The sequence below is a fragment of the Haliotis asinina genome, chromosome 16, assembly GCF_037392515.1.
Source record: "Haliotis asinina isolate JCU_RB_2024 chromosome 16, JCU_Hal_asi_v2, whole genome shotgun sequence".
NCBI lineage: Eukaryota > Metazoa > Mollusca > Gastropoda > Lepetellida > Haliotidae > Haliotis > Haliotis asinina.
In genome coordinates this window covers 45501879-45525466 of record NC_090295.1, presented here as the reverse complement: position 1 = coordinate 45525466, position 23588 = coordinate 45501879, and the positions used below count along the sequence as shown (strand labels likewise).

Below are 23588 nucleotides of genomic sequence, written 5' to 3'. Positions count from 1 at the left end.
ATCCCACCTGAATAAAGTCAGCATTCACACCTTGTAGGACACCTTGTAGGATACTGCTAAGATCTGTGCCACAGTTAGGACACGGTACACAGGAAGAGAACACATATAAACAAATCTATGCGGCATTGGAAACTGAAAATTGTGAGACAGAATAAAACTACATGCACTTACAAGTTGGCCGTGATCCAATCATTGTGATTGTAGAAAGTTTCAATGCAGTTGTACAATCACCCTCCCTCTTCGCATTCCTGCACAAAGGTTATCATACATATCCAACTTTTCTTTAATATTACGCGGATTGCAAAGGTTAAGTTTAGTACAAAGCACTTACTGTACATATCATACCTTCTGGCTCAATTTTTGTAACATTCTCAGAAAGGGTAGATGAATATACAAAGGCATATACATGTCTGTTTTATAACAATACATGCACTGTTCCATACAGTACAGGTATGAATTTTGTAACTATGACAGAATTACCATGTACCCTCAGACTCCAACTTATAGCATCAGGTGATATATTTTGGATGCTATCATAGCTTCACAATCCAATACCTGAAACAGCGACACACTAATAGCTGAAATATTCAATAAGCTCCTCAAGACACGTAAAGTAGCAAGACAACTGCATAGAGAGAGAGAGCTTCCTTCCTACAACACAATGTAAGGCCAGTATTTCTTCCTGTGTTTAATCAATTGCCTCCCATCTTCAGGTCTCTGGACGAAAAACAAAACAATGTGTTTTCAGTTGCTACAAACCATTATCTATTAGAAATCTTACTGTACTTAATGGAATCAATAATTTCATATGCCTAGGTGTACAGAAGTGATATTTAGTGATACTCCAAGGCTTGAGTGTTCTGTCTATTGATTGGGAGCATCAATGGATTTTGTACAGGCCTGCCTTGCCTGCCGTTATAGCAGCCTTCCACGCCATCTCACTCTCGCCTTGCAGGACAGTGGTAGTGGTAATAGGCCAATTCCTGTGATAACCGTTATCACAAAATAGAGGAGATTGTTCTAGGATATTGTTTCCCTTCTTGCTGGACAACTCACTTGGAAATATTTATGTGCAATGTCTCTGACTGAATATTTATTGGATGGCTATTGAAATTAAATATGAAAAGCTGGAATTGATTTTGTGCCCAGTGTGAACAAGACATTTCAGAGGGTCTGACCAGTGGGATATTTCTTTTCAAAGTGGATTTAATAAGATTCTTTAAAAAAACTCCATGGATACAACAGTGAGCGTGCTGTTATAAGCCTGTTGTGCTTGAAGCAAGGTGCTTGTTTCCTATGATTGGGACCACTGCTGGTTATATGGATGTGATTTCATGATGTGCCAATCAAGACTGGACGCTATGGTCTGAGAACTGCTGGAACTTATTCCATGACAGCCTAACAGGTGTTGCTGGAAGAACATTGTGCCTCTGATTTTAACAGGATCCCATTCGATATTTATGTGACTGTCTGCCAGGATATCCACTGCAGAGTTTGTCAGACACTGGGATATTTCAGAGTGGTGTGGAAATTGAAATATTACAACTACTGTGTCTGAATTTTGTGATACTTCCAAGGTTGATCAGCATATCATCATGATGTATGATAAACCCAAAGAAGAAGCACCTGCTGAAGGTAATGGCTCGAATTAACACTACAAATTTACATCTTTCATGGTTCACAGACCTTGGTTAAAAAACCAACAAACTTTCTAAACTTACGTTTCTGTCTTTCCTTGTGAAATGGTTGGTAAGTTTAGTGACAAAATGTTCATGTGTAACCAACGTTTAAATAACAGGATCTGAAATTAACAGATTTGTTAGATGTTCATGAATGTTTCCTCTGTATGTCTGATGATGGGACAACAGGTAGTGGTCACATTTGCTCATAGTGACAGTCTGAGTTTGATTCCATTCATGGATACATATGTGAAGCCTATTTTCTGTCGTTTCCTATCCTGATATCTAGAAAAATTGTGTACAACTATACTGACTCACTTTCTCACTCTTTAATTATCATTTGATGTGTGGTTTTAGGACCTCAGTCATCTAGACTGTTGATATGGAAATTGAAAATTTAAAACACCTACCCACTATGCTCCCTCACTCCCCTTCTAAAGCTATATGAACGTGCCTGGACACTTCAGTTATTTCCAGAACACCTGGTGTCAGTCAGGAGCAGTGCCCCATGTCACAAACCTCTCGAAAGCCTAACATCTCGTAACCTTTCTTGTAGCAATCATACCTCACTGTAGCATAGACTTACGACACTTATAGCGCTTTGATAGCTTTGTGAAATGGGAGCCAGGGCCCGTTCCTCAAACCATCGTAGCTCTAAGATGATTATAACTGCCATAGTTTCTCATAGACTTACGACAGTCATAACTCCCATACTTTAACATAGACTTATGACAGTCGTAACTCACATACTTTAACATAGGCTTAGGACAGTTGCAGCGCTGAGATGATTATAACTCCCATACTTTAACGTAGACTTACGACAGTCGTAACTCCCATACTTTAACATAGACTTAGGACAGTTGTAGCGCTGAGATGATTATAACTCCCATACTTTAACGTAGACTTATGACAGTCGTAACTCCCATACTTTAACATAGACTTACGACAGTCGCAACTCACATACTTTAACATAAACTTAGGACAGTCGCAACTCACATACTTTAACATAGACTTAGGACAGTTGTAGCGCTGAGATGATTATAACTCCCATACTTTAACATAGACTTACGACAGTCGCAACTCACATACTTTAACATAGACTTAGGACAGTTGTAGCGCTGAGATGATTATAACTCCCATACTTTAACATAGACTTACGACAGTCGCAACTCACATACTTTAACATAGACTTAGGATAGTTGTAACTCCCATACTTTAACGTAGACTTAGGACAGTCGCAACTCCCATACTTTAACATAGACTTATGACAGTTGTAGCGCTATGATTGCTTTGAGGAATGGTTCTCAGTGTATTATATATAGTACTGGATCACAAACATCAAGCACCTGTATGCAAACATGAGTGAGTGAGTGGGTGGCATGTTCAGCATTACTTAAATAATAACTTGCATCTTACTGTGAACCTTTTTTCTTGGATTTGGGCTTTGTGCCACATTTAAAAAGCGATCATACAGAAAATAGCATTCATTTGGGTAGAAACTGATTTGAGATAAAAGTTCAAAAGGTACACATGAATGTCAACTTTCCTAATTGGTCACTTGAAAAGGTTAGCTGATGCGACCTTCTACTTAACTAAGGGTTTTATAGACTCAGTATAAGCACTCTACCAAATAATACTGAGTCTAAGTTTACTTACAGTTGAATGTGTGAAGCCTATATCTGTTTGTCCCCTGTAGTGATTTTGTTGGAATATTGATAAAAACTGTGTAAAACCATCCCCACTTGTACTCATACACTGTACATGATCATGCAAGTGAACGATGTTTAGTGATCTCAAAGTAATTGAGTGTTTATTTAAAGCCAGTGCTAAGATATCAAGACATGCATATACACTTGTGTCTTCTTTTACAAAGCACTATATAAGTTGTTCACTGGTTGCGGAGGGTACATGAGCTCATGGACCCCGAGGGACCAGTGAACAATGTATGTATCTTACCAAACATCTGAATTTTAATTTTGAACTGTTTGAAGCACTTCTGCTGAATACGAGGTGAATTGCCATTTTGCAGACAAGACAAGGTAAACAGGTGTAGAGTTATCTCCCTTCCATCCATTTTCATTCGTAAAACATCAGTAATTTCCGTGCTTGATGTGTGATTCAATGTTATTTGAAGTACAAAAGTACTACCATGAAGCATCAGAAGAGTTCGGAATTCCCAGCGGTGTAAAATGAAAACAATACATCACCTGTAAACGGGGTACATTGAAAATAATAGAATAGCGCTTAGCCAAAACAGAAAGCGACGTTCATGTGTTAGGTCAGATAAAGGTGATTGTAAGTCAGTAAGGTAACTGTGCAATGTTAAAGGATGGAAGTTAAGGTTAACCCTAGTAAAGGTTACATATGTCATATTTGGGACTTCATTTTCTTAGTAAAATATGACATATGTTGCATTTGACCACTTTCTAAAATGGCACTGTGGAATCATAATCTTAGTAAAGTTGCTTCATGAAAGGAGCAGTAGTATAGTTATTGGGGGTCCAAAACCCCAATTAATTATACTAATGGAGCCCCTAGCACCCTTCCTTACACTGGGTCAGGGGGGTGTAGTAGGTTTGCTTTCAGCCATGGATACCTTGTTTGAAGCTTGGTTTTGGTGTTCTTGCTATTCTACTTAGTCAGCCACCATTCTGCCGAAATCCTCACTCAGTCACTCACTCCAGGCAAATCTGTTATTACATGGTTATTAGAAGTATATGTTACAATATTAACCAAGCATCTGTAGAGTATTTCGCAAATTTACGTGTCCATCCCTGTATCATGTTTGTATCTCCCGCACAATAAGTACTAAAAACTAACATATGATTTGATGTCCATACATTGATATGATGCAATCTTTAAAGTCTCACTCCGGAACCACACTGTTTCATGAAATATCCTTGCTGTATTTTTATGGCCCTTTGCAGAACAGTGACTCCACTTACCTAAATAGTCAGTGTCAAAACATATGGACTCTCCAAGTTCAAGCCTGTCACTTGACACCATTTTCCACAGACCTTAGTGTCATGTATTGACATTTATTACCAAAACTTACTAAGCCAAAAGGAATTTTACCACGCAAGAGTGCAAAAATTCCAATATACATTACAAAGAGTTTTAGTATAGCATATTCTGTTGCCATGTTGCAAGCTGTAAACAGTTGAGTTGAAGTTTACGCCACATTGGCAGTATTCAAGCCATAAAGTCATAAGACCAAGTCTGTATTCATGCAGAAATTAAGTCCAAAGAATTATTTTACCAAAAAATCCCCTCAAATGCAATATATATATTCATTACATTATTATTTCCAAACACAAAATGTCATAGCTTCAAATGAAAAAAAGTTTAAGCAAACTTTAAACAACCACATGTCGCCACCATGCTGAATATATAGCACAACAACCTTGTATGCGGAGTGTGTGCACTTATGGAAATATTTAAAACTGACAACCAATTTGGAATGTTGTTTTTCACATTCAGCTTTCTTTAGCTTGCCATCTCATTCTATTATTGGAATAGAGAAGGTTGGACATACACAAGACAAGCATGAATAGTCTCATCCCCACCAGGGGTAATTCTAACCAAGATCTTCATTGGTAAATGTCTCATCAACTATTCATAGATTGGAATTTGTTGTCTTGAAAACTGCATGGATATAAACTTATTTTTTTTCAATTTTACAAGTAAAAGAAACAGTGTATGGCAAGGCTGGTATCTGGGAAATAATTTGATAAAGAAATATAGTTTTACCAACAGATATTAAGAAGTTTTAAGAGTTCTGCTCTGGAAACCAAACACACCTTTCAATTTTCAGACTAGGTCCAAAATGTTCCCATGGAAACCGAGAAAATAATATATCACAAGGTCCTGTACATAGCAAAAGGCACCACTATAGGTTCAGATTGATATATCTACCAAGATTTGCAGAAAAATATTGAACAGTTTTTTAGTTCTGCTCCGGAAACGAAGCCCACCCCACCATAAGACTAACACCAAAATGTTCCATGGAAAAACAAAAAAATATATAAATGCCAAAAATCTGTAAATAGCAAAAGGGACAAGCATAGGCTGAGATTACTATAACTATCAAGTCTGGTCTAAAATACTGAACGGTTTCTGAGTTATGCTCTAGAAACAAAATGATTACGGATGGGCAATGCGTCGACGATATCCCCCCACATTACATGCCAGGGGGAAAAAAATTGGAAACATATATGAAGTACAACAGGAACAAGTTCTTGACTTAACTAGTATTTAATCAAAATTACATGAAACAATATTCAATGGTCCTTATGTAATGTGCAAACAAACACAATTAAGATTAAATGATCAATGTATAATTCCAACTTCATCATCAATTAACTTATTCCACAAAGTCCTCATTCTCATCACTAACACACGATAAAAGACGAACACCTTTATTTTGCTGTTTTCTCATTGTAAAATGGAGATGAACCAACTTTGTTTTCGAATTACAGGTTTCAAATATTGATGTACTTTATCAGATGACAATTACTTGCGTCTGATCTATGTGGGAAATCCCTAATTAGAAAACAGAGTATGGTGAACTGTTAAAGGGTTTCACATTTCATAGCCACAAATACAGCATCTCATGTAGTCTTTCACTGCATGAAACAAATTGATTCTCTGTTCTGTCCATACCTGTATATTATAGCCTACTCAAGTCTACATTTTGTTCACTATCCAGCTTCTAAATTCCCTATCTCACTTAGGTGCCACTTTGTTTTAAATAATTAATGTGTTAATTTATGAAAAGTTTATGTAAAATGTTAGAGATTACACTTTAGTTCAAATGGAACAGATTCAAACCAGAGGATTGAATGCATACACTTTGTAAGGTATAACATGAAGACCCAATCATCAATATCTCCTGCATTGCCTTCAATTTCAGTCAAAGTCAACTTGTTGCCATGGAAATTCCAAAAATATTTTATTAAGAATTCCAAAACTATGAAAAGACACCAGTACACCAGTACAGCAGTACACCACCAGATCAATCTAAGTTTGGTGAAGAAATATTGAACAGTTTTAGAGTTCCGCTCCGGAAAAGATAAATGTGCATGGACGGAGGGACGGACGGTGCATTTTAATACCCCCCACAAAAAGTGTTGCGGGGGATAAAATTGTGTTCCGTTTGAGCTTGTAATGTGATCGAAAAACATTAGGAAGCAATATACAAAACAGATGAATGTTTCTAGATGTTAGCTTCTGTAATGTTAGGAACACAATGTTTATGAGTATATTCTTATTCCTTTATGTGGTTCATGAAAAATTACTAGCTGTTTAAGTGTATGTGACAACAGTGCTTATAACAAAGGGGGGCACTTGACAAGGGAAGCCTGTTGTTAAATGGTGCTCACTGAAAATGGCAATGGTCAAATGGAAGGCAGTTAGGCAGATGGAGGTAATCCCAGCATAAATAGTTCTGATATCCAATCAGTCCAAAAAATCAGTTCTTACACACTAAAGAAAACTTTTAAAATAAAGTAATCAAAATTTCAAACTTTGCTACCTGAATAAGCACAATTGTATGTATGACAACAGTTCTGCAATATATCGATGCATGTTTCTATGACAACAGTATTGCAATGAAATAATACATTTGTAGGACAAAAGTACTGCAATGTACCCATGCTTGTTTCTATGACAACAATATTGCAATGTTTTGACATTTGAACCTTGGACACAAGTCCCACAACTAACTATGACAACGTTGACATACTGAGCACTGCTATCCTTGACAGCCATGACTTGCTGATCTGGTGTAATCTGACATGTACAAGATGGATTGATGGCAATGTAACCAATGCAAAATCCCATATTGAACAGTGAAATATTGCACCATCATTGCCCACTGACCCACTGCTATAACTAGGGTCATGCATTTCTGCTCATTTCCCAGCATGCCATTGTTGAATTCTTCAAGTCGTTTGTATTCAAGACACAGTTTTTTCCACATGATCGATGAGCTTGCCCTACATTTTTCATATGTCAGTGTTTGTTTCAGTACAGTTTCTATGGATTAGACGTAATTTATTCATGAGACTTATTGGTATCATGTAAGTAATATCAGCCCTCGCCATAATACTAACATAACTTAATTATCATACAAATGTGGGGTAACTGGGTGGCATAGTGGTTAAAATGTATAATAATCGAGCCCAAGATCTGGGTTCTATTCCCCACATGAGTACAATGTGTGATGTTCATGTCTGGTTCCCCTGGCCATGATATTGCTGGAATATTGCTATAGGCAGTGTAAAATCTCACTCACTCACTCATTCACAATTGATGCCTCACGTGTATCACATAATGTACTATATTACCTTCAGCCAAGAACGACTCACCCAATGGTGACTGTGGTCTGCTTGTATTTGTGAGACCGAGATCTGTCAATCTAAGCATCAATGGCATTAGCGGTTTAACCTTTGCTGTAATGAGACAAATACTCACATTACTGATTGATTAGGTACCTCGTTACCATTAATGATGAGACTAACGATGGGTTTGTGATACTGGGCGCCTAACCTTATTGAATCTAAACAACTTTTCTTCAATTGCATCCCATTCTCATAATTACTGATCAACTCTAGCATCCCATACTAACCCCTCCACAATTCCAGAATCCTATTACACCCCACTAATTAGACCCATTTCATGAGTGAGTTTAGTTTTACGCCGCTTTTAGCAATATTCCAGCAATATCATGGCGGGGGACACCAGAAAATGGGCTTCACATATTGTACCCATGTGGGGAATTGAACCCGGGTCTTTGGCGTGACGAGCAAACGCTTTAACCACTAGGCTACCCCACCGCCCCCATTTTATGTGGTGCATGTATAGGTGTTACCAGGTTCTTGTGTCTAAACGGGCAGTCTACTGTTCTAATCGGCCTGTTGCCTGGCTGTCAGCTGTCTCTGTGGTTGGTTCCACACAAAAAAGTGTAACATTGTAACCAAATTGTATAACATTCAACTTGAGTTGGTCGTCTCTCTGAAAACAACTTTCATCACAAAACTCACTACATCTAGCTTGTGATCAGTGAACATGAAGGCATTCCACGTTTGGTACATTCCTTCATAAATCATATATATAAGTACCTCCTCTTCAACCCTCACTTTGATGTTGAAATCATACCCATATACATCCTGAAGATACAATTCTCGTTTTTGAATTCTGTTTGAAACTCGTTTTTCTGTTATATCATCTGCTCACTGCAGGGAAAACTAGGTGAAAATTACAAGGATACAAGGATCCTAAATCTAGTCAGTCTTGATACTAAAACAACATTCATTGCGTCTTTCATAATTTACAGTATGTTTTAGTTTTGAATTCACAGGGAAAATCAATTTAAACAAAAAACATCCAAGAGTCATAGTGATCACCAGTATCCAAGAGTCATTGTGATCACTAATATCCAGAGTCATTGTGATCACCAGTATCCAAGAGTCATTGTGATCACTAGTATCCAAGAGTCATTGTGATCACCAGTATTCATGAGTCATTGTGATCACTAATATCCAGAGTCATTGTGATCACCAGTATCCAAGCGTCATTGTGATCACTAATATCCAGAGTCATTGTGATCACCAGTATTCATGAGTCATTGTGATCACTAATATCCAGAGTCATTGTGATCACCAGTATCCAAGCGTCATTGTGATCACTAATATCCAGAGTCATTGTGATCACCAGTATCCATGAGTCATTGTGATCACTAGTATCCAAGAGTCATTGTGATCACCAGTATCCAAGAGTCATTGTGATCACTAATATCCAGAGTCATTGTGATCACTAGTATCCAAGAGTCATTGTGATCACCAGTATCCATGAGCCATTGTGATCACGAGTCATTGTGACCACCAGTATCCAAGAGTCATTGTGATCACCAGTATTTTTGTTCTTCGGTTGAATCACTGATGCTTGTTCCGAAACATCATCGATGAACCAAGAATCGATGGGAATGTTTAGGAAACTAAACGAACATCGAAGTAAACTTTCAGCTTATTGTGGTTATGAGATCACGTCAAACGTATGTCGATTACGTTTTGACCATTACATCACAACTATCATATAAAAACCATCCTCCATACATGAGATTCCTTTAAGTCCTCATACAGTTAAAAATAAATTGCCAAATCATCTTTGTCACCAAACCAAGTGTTTCAGTGAAATTTGGCTAAGGCCTGACATAATTCTACTTCTTGTTTAACGGATCCACCTGCCATAGTTTATTAAAAATAAGAAAAAAAATAAAAATTTATTTTCCCACACAAAAAAATGAAATCCTAGTGTTTTCATTGGCTAAATATGTAAACTAACTAGAAAATACTTTTTAGGCTGTTTTTTTTACCCATATTCACTTCATAAATTACCAAAAGTAAAATATTTTGAGTATTTAGAAGGAATATTATTTTGATTGAAAATTTTACTTTTATATATTTTGCCGCCTGCCTTCCCATGCTGGGAAAGGACCCCTTGTCTGAAAAGAAACAAAGCCCACGTCAGATCTTACACTTTTCACACTATGAGTGATCCATTCGCCGTCTTGTTGCATACACTTGCTCATGGCTTTTAGAATATTCATGGGATGCCTCAGCATTGTAGCAAGAGACAATTAAATAAAATAGGTGTATTCCAATTATTTCCAACATATCAAAGTATAATTCCGTAAACTACTGCTCTTGATCACTATGAAAATAAAAAGAAAAATAACAACCAGCAGGTTGTTAGAATAAGTCAGGCTACTTACATGTCACACCTATGCACATACATTGCATGAAACAAAAAAAGTTACCTTCCAAACATTCGGTGGGATCCTGTCGATGAACAATCCATTTTGAGCAAGTCTCTTCCCGACAGTGATGTCATATGTATATCAACATTGTTTTGTATATTTTATTTTTATTGAGGTGAGGTTACGAATGAAAATACACATGATCATTTCTATCTTGCCACTCACATTTTCAAATCCAATGCTTCATTGGTATTGTTACATCTGTGATAAATTTTTCACATCATTAATGCCAGTATTTACAGCTTTTGGTCAATTATGTCATAATCAAAGGGCGATAACTCTGGCTTGTTCAGCTCATAATGACATAACATTTTAGCACTTGTAGAGCTGGTAATATTCGTTGTAAGGAGAATGAGTGTATATTTTCGAACACCGATATTAAGTAATTAAAACATTTCATTTTGGTTCACGTGAGAAGAAACATGATTTTTTTCCATGTACACATCCCCTTTAGGAAGTAACAATTAACACGTTTATGTTGTCATGTGAACATGGTTCACACTAACGTCACCAGTGACAAAGAAAACTGTTAAAGAATGAGGAACAGTGCTGGTGCTTATTCATCACAACCAACTTGACACATATTGAACATGCCTTCCAAGTCAACACGAATTCTTATACTCAATAATGGAACTGGTGAGATTTGTTTTTTAATATCAAATATCTGCTGTGTTAGGGGTTTTTTTCAAAGAAAATGGCTATTATTTTCCCTGAATCAAATATATATTTTGTTTCTTGTTGCAATATTGTTTGTATTTTTCATAGCAAATGTTTGGTTTTTTTTTACAGCAAATACTTTTTCTTTCTATGAACCATGTATATCATCATTATAAGGAAAGAACCTTTCTGGTTGCATTATTTACTGGTCTCACTACATCAGTCTGTTCAATGTTTAGTCATTTTCCCCATGGCCATTACCTATCACAATGAAGGGAGCACTGGGGTAGCCCTGTGGTTTAAATGTTTGTTCGCCACACTGAAGGTCCAGTTTGAATATGCCAGTATTACATATACATACATCATGAGTTGGCGAAGTGAAGAGACTTTTTACAAACGTGAATGAAAATTGTGATTTTGTCCATACTTACCATGTGCTACTGCAGACAAGCTGAAGTTTGAAAACAAAAAAGCTGCCTGTAGAATCAGGTTACTTTATTTGAAAGTTTAGGTTCCCCTACTATAGTATAAAAGAAAACTATAGAAACCAATGAAGTCTAGACCGATTTAGCAAGTCTAGATTGTGTCAGTTGTGGTAGTGCCATAGTTCCTGTCCCTGTGAGTGAGTGAGTTAGTTAGTTTTACAGTAATATCACAGTAGGAGACACCAGAAATGAGCTTCACATGTAGCCATGTGGGAAATCGAACCCAGGTCTTTGGTGTGACAAGCAGATCATACCATTTTGATACTGGTTTTATGGTTCAAATTAGGACCTCAGCTTATCAAGTGAGTGTGAGTGAGTTTAGTTGTATGCAGCACAGCAAATACTCCAGCTACTTATCTACAGTCATATACGGTATTAAGTTATGATATATTTCATGTCCCACAATTTAATTTTGTTATTTACTGTCACTATTACATGCAAAATAGTATCAGTCGTATTCCTCAATATGACTGCAACCTGTGAATCTGTTGTGATCATTAATGTAGTATACATCGTTAGGGTGACTTTCAGGCTTAAGGTAAAATTATCTCTAAACAGAGCACTATGCAGTAACAAGTGCAAAAAAATGATCATATCTAATCCCAATAAACAGCATTTGTCAACCAATCAGATTGGTACATGTCACAGTTGAGACATGTATTGAAGGCTTACTACCTGATGGTGGGATAATCATTTCGCTGACCTGGTCTTAATTGAATACATGACCTGGCATGCAGTCTTTTCTCCTGTTGAAACAAGAGAATCTTTTGAGGAAACGTCTCGAGTTATGTTTCATAAAAATAACATAAATCTCATTAATGGTTAGAAAAATTCTTATAATTGTTTTCTTCTAAAAAATTGAAAAAGTAACGTTGGGGTTTTACATTGTGAAGGAGAGCTGATATAACATGAATTATTCTTGAAAACAGCAGAGAAATGGTCAGCTTGTCAATGAGTATAGCTAAATATGTATAAATGACATATAAAGATTTTGGTTACCAGTTCAGATTACCTCATCTGACATTTGGAAAGTTTGAAACTATTTTATAAGGTTATGTGTAATGGGAGATTCTACAAATGTCAGTCTTGACTCTGAATCTCAGAAAGTCATAGTGTGATTGAGTCAGAGAGTGCGAGTATGAGATGACTGTGACTGTTGTTTTATGCAATGATGGGCTCCTAAATATATTGTCATGACTTACTGCTTTTCATCATCATCGTGAGCCATTTCAGATTTACCATTTCATATTCTCTCAGTGTTTTAGACCTGTAATTGTGTTTTAACATAACTGCAGCTTCTGTTGTACAAAGACAGACAAATACTGCATGATTTAAATCAAAATACATCTACTTTGCAACCTCATTGCATTTTATTGGATGATTTCTCTTCATCTAAGCCGTATTATTCTGACATAGTGGTCTCAGACAGCAGCAAGACTCATCTCTATGTACATGATGTTCCCAAGAGAGTAAACTCAATGTGCATGATCTCCTCATGGAACGCAGCTTGATTGCTAGAGCAGGCTCTCTCATTCATGCAAGGAAATTAAAAGTAATATCAATTTGCCATGGTGTTTAATCTGTACATAGATCTTGGTTAAATTCTTGTATATTTAGCAATGTAACTCTAGAAGCTGATGTAGGGTGAATAGGCTCATCAGTGGCTCCAAGTGATGATCTTAATGGAACTTTTATGTGCTTCCTTGCTGTAGAGCTTTAGCACTTTGTCTTCTATGTAGAGCATATTTGTGTCCTACACAGAGCATCATTATGTTCTATGTAGAACATCATTAGTCCTACATAGAGCATTTTTGCATTCCATGTAGAGCATATTTGTGTCCTACATGGAGCATCATTATGTCCTATCTAGCTCATTAGTCCTGCTATGTAGTGCATTTTTGTGTCCTACATAGAGCATTTTTGTGTCCTACATAGACCATTTATGCATCCTATGTAGAGCGCCATTATGTTCTTATTGTAGAGCATCATTGTGTCTTGCTTTGTACAGAACCATTGTGATCTATGTAGAGCATTTTGTGTCCTATATTGAGCATCAGTGTGCTGTCCTTGTGCCCCACAATGTATAGAGCTCAAGGCTTTCCACCCAGGTTAAGGTTTAGGTAAGGCACTTACTACACTGGGCTCAAGGTTATAATAGGAGTGACACCTTCATCATTAAGGCAGATAACAACAGATACCTTTTTGTGTCAGTGAGTTATGTACTCGCTTGTGCTAATCTGAACTGGGTATCCTAATTTTCCTTGAGTAACCTTCAACCTCAATATCCTGTACAAAACTTTCTACTTTTAAATCCTCAAGACGAACTTCTTCAGGTTAGCCTATCACTGAATTCTCTTCCATGTATCCCGGTTTTATTCTCTCTTAGAATCTGTTTCGTATACATTTTGTTTTTGGGCATGTTATACATGGAAAATAGCACATTGCAAGCATGCTATTATTATTGTTTTAAAGATTAAAGATAATATGCAGCACTGAGATGGGTGGTCCTGGCAGAGTCAGGATGTTAAGGCTCATCATCAGCTCAAGGCCCTTGCCCCTGGCTACATGCAGCCCAGACTGCAAAAAGTACTTTCCGGAGAATATATAGACTCCCCAACACTGCAGCCTTCTGCATTACCCAGAGTGTCTGAAGGAATGTGCTCCCAGTGAAGAACTCAGGCACTCTCCTGATCTGCCCTAAGAGGTCAAGAAGTACCAAACCAAGAGCACAGAGAACAATGGAAAGTTGACGACAGTGTACTTGGGTTGCAAGAGAATCTTTTCAAAGGCAAGGTCCATAATTTTAGAATGCTTTTCCTGAAATCTTCCCTATCACATTGCTGTCAAAAGGGACAGAAAATTCAATGATATAAATAAATTCATTGGCTTTGTGAAAAGAGGACAAGATCAGGTTTGTTGGCTTGAATTCTTCTGAGGCTGTAAATTGGTCTATTCCACAGAAGTTTGATGGCATCATTTCCCATAAAGCCTTGGACATGTTCAGGGTCGTACCATGCATGGACCTCAGAGTCAAAGACACAGAGACATGGTGGAGACGATAGTAAAAGCAGTAAGCCATGCCATCATGTTGTTGTTGATATGCTGTTTGTGCCAAGGAAGGGCATCCACTGACAAGGTGTTGACAGTCTCTGTAAACTCATTCCACAGTCAACATTTCATGTTAATATTTTCCTTAAGGATCACATTCTAGCAATTGCGAGTGGGAAGTGAGTAACAATACGAAAGCCCTCAGTTTTACATTTGAGACCAGCTGACTTCAGCCATGTGAGTCAGCTGGATTGCTTTTCTGTTCCACACACAGCATGTACACATGGTGCAATGGTTTTACAGAAAGCTTCTCCACAATGACTAACTCTGAGCGGACTTGGTGAATGACTTCACCTAGCTTACTCCTATCACTGTAGCGTCCAGCAGTACATATTCAGATTCTGTCCAACAACCTTGGCGTGGTTAATATAGTTGTTGAATGCCTTGCTTTCATCATGAGTCTTGACATATATGTTTATTTACACAATATATTATACTCACTTCACTCAAATTCAGTTGGATATTTTATCATTTTCATTAATTTAAAAAATATAACAAAGTCTAAATGTTAGTGTTTGCTATATATATATTTGATCTGTAATATAAGAAATGATAAGAAAGACTGCAAGCTGCCAAGTTCATATTCTGAAATAGAACCTCTCAATATACTTCTGTTATTTTATCTTAGATTTGACATTTTGGTGTGTACACATGTAAGATCACAGTTACTGAGTATTTTCAAAACTGAAAGTATTCTCGTAAGCAAAAAACATGATAGGAATGGAGGTTTTACATACTGGTAAATATTTTCATAATTTACATAGAAAGGATCCAGGTGTACATGAATCACCTTCACTACTGGGGTCAAGGTGTACATGAATCACTTTCACTACTGGGGTCAAGGTATAGATGAATACCCTTCACTACTGGGGTCAAGGTATAGACGAATACCCTTCACTATTGGGGTCAAGGTATAGATGAATACCCTTCACTACTGGGGTCAAGGTATAGATGAATACCCTTCACTATTGGGGTCAAGGTATAGATGAATACCCTTCACTATTGGGGTCAAGGTATAGATGAATACCCTTCACTATTGGGGTCAAGGTATAGATGAATACCCTTCACTATTGGGGTCAAGGTATAGATGAATACCCTTTACTGCTGGGCTCAAGGTGTGCATGAATAACCCTTACTACTTGGGTCAAGGTGTAGATGAATAACCTTCACAACTGAGGTCAAGTTGAAAATGAATCACATTCAAGACTGAGGTCAAGGTGTACATGAATCACCTTCACTACTGGGGTCAAGGTATAGATGAAGACCCTTCACTACTGGGCTCAAGGTATAGATGAATACTCTTCACTACTGGGGTCAAGGTATAGATGAATACCCTTCACTACTGGGGTCAAGGTATAGATGAACACCCTTCACTATTGGGGTCAAGGTATAGATGAATACCCTTCACTACTGGGGTCAAGGTATAGATGAATACTCTTCACTACTGGGGTCAAGGTATAGATGAATACCCTTCACTATTGGGGTCAAGGTATAGATGAATACTCTTCACTACTGGGGTCAAGGTATAGATGAATACCCTTCACTACTGGGGTCAAGGTATAGATGAATACCCTTCACTATTGGGGTCAAGGTATAGATGAACACCCTTCACTAGTGGGGTCAAGGTATAGATGAATACCCTTCACTATTGGGGTCAAGGTATAGATGAATACCCTTCACTATTGGGGTCAAGGTATAGATGAATACCCTTTACTGCTGGGCTCAAGGTGTGCATGAATAACCCTTACTACTTGGGTCAAGGTGTAGATGAATAACCTTCACAACTGAGGTCAAGTTGAAAATGAATCACATTCAAGACTGAGGTCAAGGTGTACATGAATCACCTTCACTACTGGGGTCAAGGTATAGATGAATACCCTTCACTATTGGGGTCAAGGTATAGACGAATACCCTTCACTATTGGGGTCAAGGTATAGATGAATACCCTTCACTACTGGGGTCAAGGTATAGATGAATACCCTTCACTATTGGGGTCAAGGTATAGATGAATACCCTTCACTATTGGGGTCAAGGTATAGATGAATACCCTTCACTATTGGGGTCAAGGTATAGATGAATACCCTTCACTATTGGGGTCAAGGTATAGATGAATACCCTTTACTGCTGGGCTCAAGGTGTGCATGAATAACCCTTACTACTTGGGTCAAGGTATAGATGAATACCCTTCACAACTGAGGTCAAGTTGAACATGAATCACATTCAAGACTGAGGTCAAGGTGTACATGAATCACCTTCACTACTGGGGTCAAGGTATAGATGAATACCCTTCACTACTGGGGTCAAGGTATAGACGAATACCCTTCACTATTGGGGTCAAGGTATAGATGAATACCCTTCACTACTGGGGTCAAGGTATAGATGAATACCCTTCACTATTGGGGTCAAGGTATAGATGAATACCCTTCACTATTGGGGTCAAGGTATAGATGAATACCCTTCACTATTGGGGTCAAGGTATAGATGAATACTCTTCACTACTGGGGTCAAGGTATAGATGAATACCCTTCACTACTGGGGTCAAGGTATAGATGAATACCCTTCACTACTGGGCTCAAGGTATAGATGAATACTCTTCACTACTGGGGTCAAGGTATAGATGAATACCCTTCACTACTGGGGTCAAGGTATAGATGAATACCCTTCACTATTGGGGTCAAGGTATAGATGAATACCCTTCACTATTGGGGTCAAAGTGTAGATGAATAACCTTCACAACTGAGGTCAAGTTGAACATGAATCACATTCAAGACTGAGGTCAAGGTGTACATGAATCACCTTCACTACTGGGGTCAAGGTATAGATGAAGACCCTTCACTACTGGGCTCAAGGTATAGATGAATACTCTTCACTACTGGGGTCAAGGTATAGATGAATACCCTTCACTACTGGGGTCAAGGTATAGATGAACACCCTTCACTATTGGGATCAAGGTATAGATGAATACCCTTCACTATTGGGGTCAAGGTATAGATGAATACCCTTCACTATTGGGGTCAAGGTATAGATGAATACCCTTCACTACTGGGGTCAAGGTATAGATGAATACCATTCACTATTGGGGTCAAGGTATAGATGAATACCCTTCACTATTGGGGTCAAGGTATAGATGAATACCCTTCACTACTGGGGTCAAGGTATAGATGAATACCCTTCACTATTGGGGTCAAGGTATAGATGAATACCCTTCACTACTGGGGTCAAGGTATAGATGAATACCATTCACTACTGGGGTCAAGGTATAGATGAATACCCTTCACTACTGGGGTCAAGGTATAGATGAATACCCTTCACTATTGGGGTCAAGGTATAGATGAATACCCTTCACTACTGAGGTCAAGGTATAGATGAATACTCTTCACTACTGGGGTCAAGGTATAGATGAATACTCTTCACTATTGGGGTCAAGGTATAGATGAATACCATTCACTATTGGGGTCAAGGTATAGAAGAATACCCTTCACTATTGGGGTCAAGGTATAGATGAATACCCTTCACTACTGGGGTCAAGGTATAGATGAATACCCTTCACTATTGGGGTCAAGGTATAGATGAATACCCTTCACTATTGGGGTCAAGGTATAGATGAATACCCTTCACTACTGGGGTCAAGGTATAGATGAATACCCTTCACTACTGGGGTCAAGGTGTACATGAACAACCTTTACCACTGGGGTCAAGGTGTAGATGAATAACCTTCATAACTGAGGTCAAGTTGAACATGAATCACCTTCACAACTGAGGTCAAGGTGAACATGAATCACCTTCATGACTGAGGTCAAGGTGAACATGAATCATCTTCACAACTAGGCTCAAGGTGTAGATGAATCACTTTCACCAGTGGGGTCAAGGTCTATATGAATCACCTTCACTACTGGGCTATTTTGCCTCAAGTCAACACTACGCTCCCAATGAAGGTATCTGGTCAAACCTGCAATCGAAGAATAACACTTAAAACAGTACAACTGAACATTCCTTCACCTGCATAACTCATTACTCCTTGTTAACTTCTGCAGAATTGTATAATTAAACAGAAAATTGTGAACATTTACAATTTGGAGTGAGGTAATCTGGTTCCTGAAACCAAGTTTGAATGACCAGAATGTTAAGTCTTCAGAGTTTTCCTATTTTGCCTTGGCCTGTTGCCCTCCAGCTCCCATCATGATGGAGTGCCAGTGTTTATGGCCCAGTTATTCCAATTTGCCATAAGATTATCTTTTCTAAGTGGATCAAAGGCTTTTTTATTGGTTGCTTGTGGGTATTAGCCACAGTGATGTGTTTACAAGTCAATGAGCACTCTTCTGAAACTATCTGAAGATGGGATTTACTTAAACAGAACCTGGTGGACTTAGCATAACTTGCTGACCAAATCATTTTCTTCTATCAATGAAACTGTTAAAGTCTGTATTGTTTTATGCTGCTTTTAGCTTCATCCAAAAACATTATGGAGGTGACACAGAAATTAGCTTGCAAACTGTACCCACAGTGACAGTACTTACTAAACGACTGACTATCAAGTATTTGGAAAGGCTGTGACATGCTGTTCTGTTGACATGTCTGCCCCACTACGTTAAAACGAACATTGACAGAAAACATAAATGATAAACAACTTGATGACAGTTTATGTTTGGGCTAAATATCTTCTCTAAATTATTTTAACTGCCTCTGTGATTAACATAAACCATATGAAACATATGAACATCGCATTTCTGCTACCAACGCAAGTTTAGATCAGTGCATCAAGATGAAGTCGACTAGTCAAGTGACATTCCACGACTGCATTGTGGGAATGTAAACATTGTGAATGTTACCGTGTCACAGCAAGTCAAACTGAGACATTTTATCCATTGCAAAACCAAAACGTAATGTTTCCACCAGTCATGTGAGCTGAGGGAAGCAACTGCAAAATAAGAAACTGGATGCTATGGAGTAGTTTACTGTAGGAGGCTGTACAAGGTGATGGCAACTAACATGCATAGTGATGTCGCTTGCATCACGATGTAATGCAAAAGTTGATTACAAGGGGTCAGATTTCAATGGCACAGTGACACTAGTTGTGGCATAATGCAAAAAGTACACATTTATCATCTGATAAAGTAGAGTCGGCGCCTTTGATCTTTCACCAAAATATCTTACAATATGTTACCATAGAGTAACCGGCAAAATATTATTGTGAGATTACATTTAAAACAGAAGGCAACTTACACCACTGAAACATAGGTCAATCTGCAGGGCCTAGATTTTCGAAGCTCTCGTAACTCTAAGATAGTCGTAAGTGCTATAAATGAAGATTAAATTATGATTACCTTAACGCTAAGAGACCTTCGAAAATCTAGGCCTAGGACAATGAGTCGAACAAGTATTATGTTATATAAGATCAAACAAGTATGCGACTACTGACTCGCAGGCAGCTTAGGTTATCCATGGTAATAATAATCAGATTGTGCTGCACTTTGATTGGTAGTGCTTTGAGCATTGACCTAGTGAATGGAGTTTAGCGTATTATAAATGCACTTACTATTATCATTAAGTGGATGATATGTCACAAATTATTCAGGATGAAAAGTTTCACAAACACAGCAAACATAGCTATATATGTGTGCTGCATAGAACTCTTTGAAGTCTTTACCTATATTTTCATAACTTTCACAAAAGGATATTTCACAGACAAATGTGTAAGACATTTAACAAAACAGAGTATTTAATATGTGTTTAGCAAAATAATGTTGTCCTTTTATATGCCTTTTACATTCACAATTGTTTAATTTGCCCATGGTGTCTAATAGCTGAAATGATTCATCTGACTTAACGTAGCATTTCAGGGATTAGAAAACATTACGTAGTCCTTACTAATGATCTCTATGATTGGAAACCTGTCCTAAAGGACTAACCTATACACAACTGTCTTTCATGTCTACCTATGTTCAGGACATTTAATATGTAAGGTTAATGTCTAGACATTGATCACTGTCATACATTATCAAGTGTACTGTAAAGATTTGTATAATGAATGTGCGCTGGGGATGACATATGTCAGATTCAATATCCAACAATATGCTACCTTTCCAGTTCTGCAACAGCTGGGTGCCCAATCACATTATCACTAATGGTTCCATATTTCCCAGTGGAGTCCCTGATTGCTGATGGACGTCATAGAAAGTGTTGGCTAATGTGCCAGTGTGAAGAGTTGCTGGCTATATATCTGATAGTCAATCAGCATGATTAATTGTATTTATGTTACTTATTCTAATCTGGATTGACTCTCAGGGACTGTTGGAATATGTCAGTGATCCATACCAAAGAGACATTAACCTGAAACACTGTATCTGTTCATGATTTGGACATTTAATTACATCGTTAAGAGGAATTACTGAAACATCACCATCTGAGTTCCATATATACCATAGCCGCTAGTAATGGTAACCAGAATATCCACACTGAAACATCACCAGCAGTTCCATACATACCATAGCCGCCAATAATGGTAACCGGAATATCATTACTGAAACATCACCACTTGAGTTCCATATATACCATAGCCGCCAATAATGGTCACAGGAACATCACCACTGAAACATCACCACTAGTTCCATGTATACCATAGCCACTAGTAATGGTAACCAGAATATCAACACTGAAACATCACCACTTGAGTTCCATATATTCCATAGCTGCTAACAACAGTAACAGGAACATCAACACTGAAACATTGCCACTTGAGTTCCATATATACCATAGCCGCCAATAATGGTCACAGGAACATCACCACTGAAACATCACCACTTATAGTTCCATGTATACCATAGCTGCTAGTAATGGTAACCAGAATATCAACACTGAAACATCACCACTTGAGTTCCATATATACCATAGCTGCTAACAACAGTAACAGGAATATCAACACTGAAACATTGCCACTTGAGTTCCATATATACCATACTCGCTAATAATGGTCACAGGAACATCACCACTGAAACATCACCACTAATTCCATACATACCATAGCTGCCAATAATGGCAACAGGAATGTCATTACAGAAACATCACCACTGGTTCCATATATACTATAGCCACCCTTAATGGTATCCGAAATATCATTACTGAAACATTGCCACTTGAGTTCCACATATACCACAGTTGCCAATAATGGAAACAGGAATACCAATACTGAAGCATCACTACTAGTTCCATACATACCATAGCTGCCAATAATTGTAACAGGGTTACAACTTCTGAAACATCACCACTTGAGTTCCATATATACCATAGTTGCTAATAATGAACAGAAATATGGTTCTCATTACTGACAAATAAAACATTGCTACAGAACAGAAATATCATTATGTCACAACAGACAAATATTACTGCCTGTAATGGTAACAGTAATTTCACTGCTACAACAAAAGACTTTTAAAAAATCAGAGACAATGGTAACAAGAACACTAATTGTTTGGCATTCAAGAAGATGAATCTATATCAACGGAGCATACATAAGCTAAAAGTGATTGCTAACAGTACTAATGCTGCTCTGTGCAGTAAACAAGAAGTTGTTAGTACAGAAATAAAACATTGCCATGAACAGGTAAAACAAATACAACTGCCACTACAGAAATTTAAAACTTCACCACTATCATTTAGTATCAGGGTCACCATCAATCACGATTCTTGAAACGAAGTTATTGCAAGGAACATGTCATAAATTACTTAAAGTTGTAAAGATACAATATCTGATAACTGAGTCCATACAATCTAGTGATCAACATCATGAGCATCGATTTTATGCAGTAGGGAAACAATGACATGTGACAGAGGGTCCAACCACCTGGCCCTGATAGTCGCCTCCTACTGCGAGCATGGTCTGCTGAAGACCAATCAATAATCTCCAATGTCACCAGCTAAAACGATAACCTCTGCTGGGACATACAACTGCCTCCTCTAATATGTGTGTCAAATGGGATTCCTGTGCCTAGAGTTTCCAAGCTAAAACAGTCATAAGTGCCATTCATTGACATTAACTTATGACTATCTTAGCACTAAGAGCCTAAAAAATCTAGGCCTAGGTTTCAAACGGCCCAAGACAACCGATGTTGAGCATAAAATACAACAGCAATACTTGACAGATGCATAGTCCTGACAAATATTTGTTTATAGAACCAAGTAACCCGATTTAATTTGGAAAGGAGCCCCTGCGAGATTCCTCAGTCTGAGGAAAATCATTTAGGCCTTTTGCATCATAGCAAGAGCTGGCTAGACGAAAACTAATGTTCAAGGTGCCATTGTATAATGTGATCTTAGAACTAAGGGGTGGTAACTCCAATACCATTACATAGATATACAACTGATGTAGCACTAAGGGATAGGCGCCCGACTTTTACATAAGTATGATATACATACCTATCATGATATAGAGTGTACACGCATGCACGTATGCACACACAAGTGATTGTGTGGTTTCTAATGAAGTCATTGAAAGTGTTCAGAAGATAGGCTAAAGATTGTGAACAATGGTACATACTGTCACTACTGTTTCTAGAAGTCTCCAAGCTATTTTACTAAATAATTCTCACCAAAACCCTGATTTTGATACCCCCCATGGAAACAATGTGTAAAGCCTATTTCTGGTGTCCCCTGCCGTGATATTGCTTGAACATTGCTAAACATGGCGTAAAACGTGACTCACTCTCTTAGTGTTTGTTAATGCTGATGTCTCCATGCATGACATACCAGGAAAAAGATAAAATTGTTCCATTTTTTTCACATCGAACAGACACTGAATAAAGAACACAAGAACGTCAGAATCTGTTTTTTTTGATCACCTTCACC

The 23588-nt window shown here is 37.9% G+C and overlaps 1 protein-coding gene across 3 annotated transcripts in view; it reads left to right on the top strand.

Moving 5' to 3' along the window:
* Positions 1–23588, top strand: part of LOC137268378 (neprilysin-1-like) — a 131848-nt gene that overhangs the window by 58051 nt on the left and 50209 nt on the right. Inside the window, exon 1 of one of the 3 annotated variants that reach the window (XM_067802939.1) lies at positions 1505–1635. The exons of the other annotated variants lie outside the window; for them this stretch is intronic. Within the exon in view, the coding sequence (XP_067659040.1) occupies positions 1596–1635 (40 nt within the window). The 5' untranslated portion in view covers positions 1505–1595. Of the gene's footprint in view, positions 1–1504; positions 1636–23588 lie in introns of those variants that run through there. 3 annotated transcript variants of the gene reach the window in all.